The 11343-nt window shown below is 40.5% G+C and overlaps 1 protein-coding gene across 1 annotated transcript in view; it reads left to right on the forward strand.

Moving 5' to 3' along the window:
* CHP1 (calcineurin like EF-hand protein 1) overlaps window positions 1–11343 on the forward strand; it is a 57153-nt gene that overhangs the window by 43651 nt on the left and 2159 nt on the right. The window contains exons 5-6 of the mRNA XM_043985771.1: window positions 6707–6768; window positions 11159–11281. Of these exons, the coding sequence (XP_043841706.1) occupies window positions 6707–6768; window positions 11159–11281 (185 nt within the window). The remainder of the gene's footprint in view (window positions 1–6706; window positions 6769–11158; window positions 11282–11343) is intronic.

Genomic DNA, 11343 nt, shown 5'->3' on the forward strand with positions numbered 1-11343 from the left:
GCCCAGGGTCACACAGCTAGTAAGTGTCAAGTGTCTGAACCAGATTTGAACTCAGGTAGTCCTGAATCCAGGGCCGGTGCTCTATCCACTGCGCCACCTAGCTGCCCCTTAACTTTGTTTTAATATTTCTTATGGCCCTATGGAATAATTAGCTTCTGTTTTGTCCATTCTAATTTTCAAGGAGTTTGGTTTTTTGGCAAGATTTTTCCAATTCTTTCTCCTGTAGCTCTCATTTCTTTTCCAAATATTTTCCCCTCAAATTTTGGAGTCATTTTCTACTTCTGGGTTTGTGTCCTGAGCATCCCTGCCACTCATAATAGCTCTTCATGGTGGGATTCTCTTTTGTTTGCCCATTTCCACGTCCCTGACTTCAGACTTATGTTAAAGCCAGGCTCTGCACACTTCTGGAAGGAAGGTCTGATCCTATTACTATCTTCTTGCAGTTTTGAATGTTGTGTTATCTCAGGATCTTGGGGACAAGCTGGAGACCTGCAGGAACATTTCAGTGCTTCCTTTTTGGTTCTGTCAGTCAATAAGCATTTACTAAACCTGTACTAAGTATCAGGAAGAAATCAATGAGTCCCTTCCATCAAATAACTTAAATTCTATTAGGAGAGAAAATGTTTACCTATATTAGTATATGCAGACTATGTATTCTGCAGTATATGTGGAATAAATACAAAATGTACACAAGGTCATCTGGCAGGCACCAGTATCCAAGGATGGAGGGGCGGTAAGGGTGCAGTATGATCTGTGTGTGTCATGTGCAAGGACAGTTTGGCTAGACTATATAGAGTTCAGGAAGCAGAAAAATGCATAGTATAACTGGAAAGGTAGGTCTAGGGCCAGTCTGTAAAGGGCTTTAATTGCCCAGCAGAGTTGATATTTGATGCTGTCAGTCAGTAAGCCTTTATTATAGTAGTACTATGTGCTAAATGCTCTGTTAAGCCCTGAAGATACAAAGAAAGGCAACTTCTGCCCTCAAGGAACTCATAATCTAATTGGGGAGGCAACATGCAAATAATCATGTACAAATAAACTTTATACAGGATAAATAGGAAGTAATCAACAGAGGAAAGATTAGGAAGAGACTCCCTGTAGAAGGTGGGATCTTGTCTGGGAACTAAGGGAAGCTAGAAGGTAGAGACAGTGGAGAGTCAGTGAAAATACCCAGATTCAGGAAATGGAGCATCTTATCCAAAGAACAGCTAGGAGGCCAATGTCTTGAATCAGTGTTCACTGAGGCGGGATGGGGGGGTGGGGGGGGGGATGTGCAGCAAAGGTGTAAGAAGCCTGGAAGGGGGTGAGGAGGGAGCCAGATTATGAAGGGCTTTAAATATTTGATCCTGGAGATGATAGGAAGCCACTGGATTTTATTAAGTAGGTGGGAACCCCTGGAATTTCTTAAGTGTAGGAATGACATAGTCAGACCTGCACTTAAGGAAAATCACTTGAGTCATTCAGGTCATTTAATCAGGAACTGGAAATCAATAGTAATTCTGCTAAAAGGTCTAGAGCATCAATTCTGTAGGCTGGGTATTTTATGCCTCAGTGGGCAATGAGGCCAGATAAATGTTTCTAGGTCTAAACGACTCAGGCCAATTAGCTCTCAAGGACACCCTCTATACACCCTTACTAGGCAACCAGCCCAGTCTGTCTAAAATAAGCATCACGCTATTACATCCCACTCATTGGTGACAAGGCCCCCCAAATTTTCTAGGATATCATCTACTATGTCAGTAGTCTTAAACAATTCTAAGCTCATAAGCAACATTGGAAAAGGGGTTTAATCCAACAACAAAAATGTAAACATTTCTTCATTCTTCTAGTGAAGATAATATCAAGGGCAGGTTTGAGTAGATTTCCTGATTTAAAAAAAGACAATGTCCAGGAGCATTGCAGGAACATTAAAGTGGTAGCACAGATGACAGAACCTCCAATGCTACCATAAGTCCATATAACTACAAGGTCAGAGGCTTCTTGCATGAAACCCCTGCTTGGACCTGAGTTAATGGCAGACTCACCCCATATAGTATTTTAACAACCAAATATCCCCCTCCAAAGAAGCCCCATCAAGGAAATGGTACCAAATTTAACCCCTTTAGAGGCCTCTACTGTGAGACTTGGGTGCCCACTCTACCTTCATCCAGGAATTTAGATTACTACCAGGTCAATTAATGGATCTCTTTTCTTCCAGGTGAATTCTTATCAGCCATGATCATAAAAATATAATTGTTACCTCTTCTATATTTTTTAAAAGCCACACACCTGGGCAGCTAGGTGGCACAGTGGATAGAGCACTGGCCCTGGATTCAGAAGGACCTGAGTTCAAATCTGGCCTCAGACACTTAACACTTACTAGCTGTGTGACCCTGGGCAAGTCACTTAACCCCAATTGCCTCACCAAAAAAAAGAAAGAAAGAAAGAAAAAAGCCACACACCTCCAACCTTGTAGGAAAAAGTTGTTCAAATCATCCTTGGTGAAAGGATACCAATTAACTGGAAGGAACCTGCACCATTTTCCTGGGTTATATAGAATTTTCTGATGAGGCAGAAACCTTAACTGAGACAATGTCCAAAAGTAGCCTGTGCATATCAGGTTAGTCTGGAAGGCCAGTTCCAAAAAACCACTGGACCAGTACTTTTAAAAAATCTCTTCAAATATTCAGGGATACCACTTGCCCACAGAAAAGCCAATGAATGTGCATCTGACCTTCATAATAAAATGAGTGCCCTGATCAGAGGCATCGGTATGAGAGGGCCATGAAGACTGAACATGTTCCACACAAGCTTCAATGGTGGTTTCCATGGGAGCAGATTTAATTGGCACTTCAGTCTCTTCTTCTGAATAGGTAGAAATTGCAATGAGAGCAAACCTCTTGGCATGAGGTGGAGTAAGAGAATAAAGGTAATTGCCCTGATTGGCATGAAGAATATCATATCAACTTTGTCCTTACTTAAGATACTCATGCCACATTCACTGCAAAGACTGCATGTCCACACTTATGATAGACTCAATCCCTAATCTGCCACTATTGGAACAGATTATCTCTTAAGGGCATTAATATACTCCACAAACAATTGTACGGAATAAGACACATTAACAAATTTCCTCCGTTGTTCCTTACCTTAAAGAGGTCACTTTAATTTTCCTGTGCTGTTCTCTCATGGCCATTACCCGGAAGGCAGTATAAATAAAATTTTTGTCTGCTTCATCCCTAAAGACTCTTACATGCCAGCCATGCAACTTACATCTTGACCCGTCTGAAGGATTTCTTAGGTTGATCTCCCCCACCCCTTGTTCCCTACAAAACACCATCTATCTATTCTAGGGCCTCTGCTATTCCATTCAACATTGATTATTAGGGTCTTAGACATTAGTGCCTTCAGGAAGCAGAGCCTTTTTCTGGGCTCTGTCCACCAAACTGTCAATAAGAGAATTCAAGAAACCCTGAGGGAAAATGGTGACAGTATAGTGAAAGCCTTCCCAGGTAGAAGCAAGCTACTTCTACCTCATCTTCAGCCAAGGGAATGGAGAAAAGGTCTTGGTATAGATATCATTCACTCAGGGCTTGTTCTGCCATGTTGTCAAGATCAACCAAGAACAACCACAGCAATCAGAACAACTCTCTTTATCTCCTGATAATCTGCTAGAATTTACCAGATACCATCTGCTTCCTTTACTGACCACATAGGGAGTTTGTGTAGTGAAATACTCCTGCCTCCTCCATCATTGAGGTGGAAAATATCTATCACTGCTTCCCTCTTCACAACCTGAGGAACCTGATATTGTTTGATATTAACTATGGAGGGTGGTTTGGGTAAATCCAAGAATTTTTGTTTAGCCTCACCCACCAGTATAAATACTACCATAAGTTGCCATATAGATATTGACTCCTTAAGAATTCATAATATCCACAACTACTATACACGATGCCTAATTAACTCTCACAATTGAAATCCAAATGGGGATCTTCTACCCATCTCCACCTGAGCACCAGGTACTCCTTCCCCTGGATTCCCTCTCACCACCAAAGCCCACAGCAGAAATTAGGAAACTCCTATGGAATCCTCAGGAGTCTCCTGGAATGATAATAACTAGATTACTGGTATCTAGCAGCTTTCTCCCTTTCCAAGTCACAGTGACTAGTCGTGGCCTCCAGATCCTCCTCTGGTCCTATGGGATAGACCACTAGAACATTGGAGGAACCACTCTTCCTCTGCTACCTAGAAGAATTTGAAATCCTTTTGTAAACTTTTTTCATTTTAATTTTTGAGGTAATTCAACTTAATGCAGTCAATAATAGTCATTCTGCCTTTTGTCTTTATAATGGTTTATCATGAGTGCCCAAGCAAAAATTTAAGAATGTAATCCTGTTTATTTTCAAGGTAAGTGAATATCTGTCCCCCTTTGTCTGTAAGGGATACTTAAGATTAACCTGAGTATTTTATGGAAACTTAAGAGGTCTCTAATTACTTTTCTGAGAAATTTTAATATTTTAAGTTTATTTTATTCAAATAACTTATGGCTGTAATTATGTATATGTTTATGTTACCTTATATAATGTGAGAAGGCAGTTTGTTACCAATGGTACTGAACCATTGTTAGGAAGAACTGGGTTCTAGGCTAGTCACTGAGATTCTCAGTACCCCCAGGCCAGTCTTTAAGACTGATTCTAGGGGCAGCTAGATGGCACAGTGGATAGAGCACCAGCCCTGGAGTCAGGACTACCTGAGTTCAAATGCAGCCTCAGACACTTAACACTTACTAGCTGTGTGACCCTGCGCAAGTCACTTAACCCCAATTGCCTCACTAAAAAAAAAAAAGACTGATTCTAGGTTTCCAAACAGGTATTGATCTGCAGTGGTAGTACCACTAAACAGGTTGGGGGTGTGGGAGGGGGAAATCATCTATGATTTTCAAATGGGTTGAAGCTTATCCTACTGCGGAAGAACCTAAACTTTTACTTTGCTAAACATTGTTACTTATTGAAAGTTAAGGTGGGCAGCTAGATGGCGCAGTGGTTAAAGCACGGGCCCTGGACTCAGGAGTACCTGAGTTCAAATCCGGCCTCAGACACTTGACATTTACTAGCTGTGTGACCCTGGGCAAGTCACTTAACCCCCGTTGCCTAAAAAAAAACAACAAAAAAAAGTTAAGGTGATAAGAGGTGTTAGAAAAAGACAGGCTAAATTTACCAGCAGTCTTATTTCTCTATAGATTTAATAATCATAGAATCACATGGCTAATAAATGAAACCAGACTAGAACTCAGGTCAGTAGGCATTTATAAATACTCTCTATGTACAGGTACTGTGCTAAGCTCTGGGGGTACAAAGAAAGGCAAAAACATGGTCACTGCCCACAGGCATTTTGCATCCTAACGGGAAGACGATGTGCCACATATACAAGAAATAATGGAGGTAACTTCATAGGGAAGGCACTAGCATTGAGGAGGCCTTTGAAGGATTGGAGCTGAAACTTGATGGGAAACAGGAAGCAGAGACAAGGAGAGAGAAGATTCCAGGCATGAGGAACAGCCAATGAAAATGCCTGGAATCAGGTCGGAATGTCTTGTACCAGAAGGCCAGGGAAGAGGCCGGGTTATGAAGAGCTCTAGAATCCAAAGAAAGGATTTCATGTTTGATCCTAGAAGTAATAGGTAGTTGCTGGTGTTCCTATTGAATGGAGGCTTGGGGGGTGGGGAATAGTAAATGTTTTAGGAAGCTCTCTTTGATAACTAAATGGAAAAGGGTTTAGAGAGAGGAGAGACCTGAGGCAGACCAACAAGAAGACTTATTTCAGAAGTTCAGGCTTAAAGTAATATGGGCCTACACCAGAGTGACAGCTGTGTTAGAAGAAGGGGATGTATAGAAGAGATATTATTGTGAAGGGGAAACGACTTAACATCAGATATGTAGGGTAAGGAGAGTAAGAAATCAATGATGACAGCTAGGTGCCTGGAAAGATGGTGGTGTCCTCAACAATGATAGTAAAATTTGTAAGTGGGAAAAGTTTGGGAGAGAAGAAAGGAGAGTGATGAATTCATTTTTGGACATGTTGGGTTTTATCCAATTTGAGATGTCCAATAGGCAGAGATGAGAGACTGAAGGACAGGAGAGAAGTTCAGGCAAGAGAGAAGTGAGGATTACTTACATAGGGATGATAATTGAATCCATGGAAGGTGATGAAATCAAACGAGATAAAATAGAGTTGTTTTTTTTTCTAACTGGAAGAAAGGATTAGATTTGTGGCAGTCTTGTACACCCTTGTACCCAAAGCAACTAGTTGCCTAATAGGCTGAAACCAGATGACTTAAAGGGATAGGTAGCTAGCTGACCACATCTTCTGTAGGGATTTTACTATAAAAGAACAATCTGCTGAGACTTTAACCAGTCCTCAAATTGGTTAACATCATGCCCCCATCTTTTGCCCCACCATTTTTAATGGTGGAGGGAAGCATCAGCTAGGTTAGTTATCAACATGTTTTAAATTAAAACCTGATGTGCATTAATTCTTAGGACCAAGGGTCATCATTTCAGAAGACATTTCTTTTAATCTTTAAAAACCCTTCAGTAATAATATTGCTTTAAGAGAAACCTACTGTGAATTGATTTTCACTTCTGCATATTTCCTTTTTAATTTCAATTTCTTGGGAAGAAAAAAATGCCATTCATTGGAAATAACTTTCTCTTTTCCTTTCTAGTTGCTTTTCGATTATATGACTTGGATAAAGATGACAAGATTTCCCGAGATGAATTGTTACAGGTATGTGGGGCTAGAGGTATGGATTAACTTGTGTTTTGATCCTACCCACTACAGAGGAAATTATCTCTTCGTTCAGCCAGACTCTATATAGAGCACTATATAAAAGAAACTTGAGCTGCCAGGTATTTCAGTAGAAAGATGGCAAAAGATGGCCCTTGCAGTATAAAGTATAAACAAACGTACAGGAAATAACTAAGCTTAGACAAATTAGTTCTTGGCAAATCACCTTTTGGGCAATAAGACCACTTCCTGAGAGGATGGTTGGAGTGAATACCTACACTCAAAACTCAGCATCCCAAAAAAGACCAGGAGACACAGGCTAGGATGAGAGAACAAAGGCATTGCTGTAAAGGCCTCCCTCCAGCTGACAGCTGGCCTTGCTACCTGACACTCCTGGCCTAGCCCCAAGTTCTCCTGCTAGGGGCTGCCAGACGTTTGCCCCATCTGCACCCTCCATCCTGCCCTCTTTTCCTTTGGTTTAGAGGAAGAGAAGAATATGTTCCAGTTTGATACCACCTTTGACTAGATTGTGAATCTGAATGATCTTCTAGGACTTCAGTTGACTCAAGACCCATCTTGTAAGCTAGTTTATTCTAGAGTAGGTTCACAGCCTCACTTATAGGAAATAAGAACTAAATTAGTGTCCAGAGAAGAGGAAGATGATTCAGGCCACATTAAGGGTTCTCTCAGTTAAATGTCAACCTTGTTGCTGCTTTCTTGGGGTATTGAGTGTTGTGCTATTCCCGCATCTCAGAGGCAGGCTGGGGTCCTGCAAGCTTTCAGTGCCCCAGAGTGGTCTGAGCCACGGCAAAAGCTTGAGTGCGGCCTCCTGGTCTGAACTCCATGAGTTCCTGACCTGGGTTTGAGTCTGTGCCACAATTCTGCTTGAGAATAACAGAACTGGAAACTTCCCTTTGGTCTATGATCCCTGCCCCGGTTTTTCTTTGCAGGCTTCAGATTGGGCTAAAAGTTTGAATGGAAACCCTGTTCCACTGCTAGGGTCTGAGCCACACCACTGTGGTTATTTTTTTTATTTTTATTTTTTTTTTTTAGTGAGGCAATTGGGGTTAAGTGACTTGCCCAGGGCCACACAGCTAGTAAGTGTTAAGTGTCTGAGGCCGGATCTGAACTCAGGTACTCCTGAATCCAGGGCCGGTGCTTTGCCACTGCGCCACCTAGCTGCCCCTGTGGTTACTTTTGAAGTTGGTCCTCCCGATACACAGCCTGGGTCCTACACCACTCTTTACCTTGTGATGTTGCCCTTAAATTCAGGTCCCCTCCTCAGCCCATCCTGGATATTTGACCTGAAACCAGTAGTAAGCAATGCAGCTTCTGCATATCTGATATAGGTCTGTGACCTTGTCTTGCCCTTGAGCACAGCTTCTGCTTGTTATTCCTGGTCAGACTCTGTACCCAAAGTTCATAGACTTCTCTATTTGTGTTTCTCTGATGACCTGGACTAGAAAAATGACTCACTGTGACATTTTCTTGGATTTCCCAATTAGGATTTGGTCTGGTGCATTTTCTAGATGTGTTTCAAGGAGTTAGGGCAGGGAGCTTACTGTACTTCCTGCTACTTTGCCATCTTGGCTCTCCTCCTACTCCTTTTTCTTTTTCTTTTTTTTTTTTTTTTGAGAATTAAAAAGAGTTTATTAAAATATGTCAAGGTTTGACACTTTGACAGGCTGATCACTGGAGATCAGCAAAGGTTTCAAGATGGAGCCAGCTTTTTTTTTTTCCCCAACATTTATTTTATTTTCCATTTACATGTGAGGGTAGTTTTCAACATTCATTTTCATAAGATTTAGAGTTCTAAATTTTTCTCCCTCCCTCCCTTTCCTCCCCCCTCCACAAGATCGCAATCAGGTTATATATGTACAATCCACAAGTGTTCTTTTTATCAGTTCTTTCTATAGGGGTGCATAGTAAGCTTCCTCATTAGTTCCTTGGGATTGTCTTGGATCATTGCACTGCTGAGAGTAGTTAAGTCATTCACAATTACTCATTGAACAATACTTGCCCTCACTACGCACAGTGTCCTCAGCTCTGCTCACTTCATTATACATCAATGTTCATTAGTCTTTCAAGGTTTTTCGGGGATCATCCTGTTTGTCATTTCCTGTAGCACAAGTCCATTCCACTACAATCATATAACACAGGGTCATGTCTAATATTAACTTCAGAAAAGTAGTTTTTAAACTCTGGGCTGAGGAACCCTGGAAAGCCACTGAGTTTATTGAATGAAGTTGTGTCTTGGAATCTATGTGTGTTCCAAGTATTGTTAATCTTTATTTAGCCCCAAGAGAGTGTGCAGCATGACCCACTAGTCAAGAATAAATGTAACTTCTCTAGACTGACACACACAAATGTATGTTGCTATTTTTCAAATATACATGGATGCTGTTATTACACGAATTCATTTTTAAATGTTACTGAATTCATAGCTTTTGTATTCATGTTTTTTCTCAATGGATATTAATAACATAAATAGAGGCTATTATTTGGGGGGTCTCTGAAATTTTATATATTAAAAAGGGTCCTCATAATCAAAAACACTGGGGATTAGTGCTTTTCAACAAATGTATGAGATGTTGCTGCATTGCCATGGCTGCTGACCATCCCTAACAAGGAGGACTTTTCTTTTTTTCTTTTTTTTTTTTGCGGGGCAATGGGGGTTAAGTGACTTGCCCAGGGTCACACAGCTAGTAAGTGTCAAGTGTCTGAGGCCGGATTTGAACTCAGGTCCTCCTGAATCCAGGGCCAGTGCTTTATCCACTGCGCCACCTAGCTGCCCCCAAGGAGGACTTTTCTTGAATGGCAAATAAATTTCCTCCTTCCTTTTCCACCTGTAAAACATTGTGTAAATGTAGTACTGTGCCTGCTCATTATTTCTATTGTGTGTGGTGCTAATTGTTTTATAACCACAGCACACTCATACATGGGATGCCCTGTAGAGGAACAACACACACATTAAAGACTTAGACTTTAGGTTCTTACGGCCTAGTATTACAGCCTAGTATTTGGAATTTAGGCTGCAATCCCTGTAATTTAGACGGCTCTTTGGACAGGAGGTACAGGCCATTCTTTAACTAGACTTGAACAAGAGAAATGACAGCTTGGCTCAAGGAGAAATAGATGAAGTGTTTAGTCTCCTGCGGCACGTAGTTACTAAAATTCGTCCCCACAACGATAGGATGGTAAAGCACTCTAAATGTAGAATAATGTTGTTTTTTTTCAGACATAGCTAATGTGAAAAGTTGTTTTGATTGTATGTGTTTCTAGTGGGTTTTATTTTTCTTGTGTTCTCAGTTGAGAAGGTGAGATGGCAGGTATTGGCTGATCAAAAGGAAAAAAAAATTTAACATAAATAATTTCTCAGTATTCCTGAGGAAAGAACTTAAATTGAGTAGACACTTTGAAATGGAAACAGTGCCCAGAAAGTCAGTATATTACGTATGCCTTTTTGACCCACCAATTTCATTTGTAGACCTATATATACTCCAAAGAAATCATCAGGAAAAAGAGGAAAAAGAATATCCAAAAAATATATATAGCAACCCTTTTTCATAGTAGCAAAAACTGGAATATAAAGGAATTCTCACCTATTGGGAATGAATGGCTAAACAAATTATGTGAATGTAGTGGAATATCATTGTGCCGTAAGAAATGATGAAATGGACACTTTCCAAAGAAACAGCAAAGATGATCTCTATGAACTGGTACAAAGTGAAGTGAGAACAACCAGGAGAATAATTTATGTAATAGCAACATTATAAAGAAAAATGACTTTGAAGGACTTTAGAACTGATCCGTGTAATGACAAAGCACCATTCTGTAAGGCTCAAAATGCAACACATTATCTAACAGAATTGTAATGAACTTAACATACAGAATGAGATGTGCATTTTTGGACGTGAACACAAGGGAATTTTCCATGCTTGATTATTCATAGTATGAGGGTTTAGGTTTTCTTTTTTATTGTGGACGAATTGGGAGAGCATGAAAGAGAGAGAAGATAATTTTTAATTGGAAAACTAACCAAAAAAATTTAAGAATATGAATGTAAGGGGCTAAAAAGTAGGAGGGAAAAAATGAAAATAAGGTTATCATGGTGGACTGGTAGCAGTTGGGGGGCCTAAATTCTAGTCCTCGTTCTTCCACTTATGACCAAGTTGTAAGGCAAGTCCTTTTCAGCCTTTGTTAGTCTCACTTTTCTCATTTGTAAACTGACAAGTTCCTTTCTAATACACCTACCATTTTGGGTTAGTTAGTTTAATTGAATATAATTGACTAAGGCAAAATTTCAGACTACCCTGGCTTACTATTTTCATGCTGATAAAAGATTTTCCCCAAAAGCAACCTGTAATTCCTGGATGTTTCATGTTGATAGGTACTACGCATGATGGTTGGAGTGAATATTTCAGATGAGCAGCTGGGCAGCATTGCAGATAGGACGATCCAAGAGGCTGACCAGGATGGGGACAGTGCCATATCCTTTACAGAGTTTGTCAAGGTCAGGGAATCATTTCTTTTATGCTAGAAGGTAAATTCTAATCTGTGGGAGGGATTGCTGGG

The sequence above is a fragment of the Dromiciops gliroides genome, chromosome 2 (genome assembly GCF_019393635.1).
Source record: "Dromiciops gliroides isolate mDroGli1 chromosome 2, mDroGli1.pri, whole genome shotgun sequence".
Lineage (NCBI taxonomy): Eukaryota > Metazoa > Chordata > Mammalia > Microbiotheria > Microbiotheriidae > Dromiciops > Dromiciops gliroides.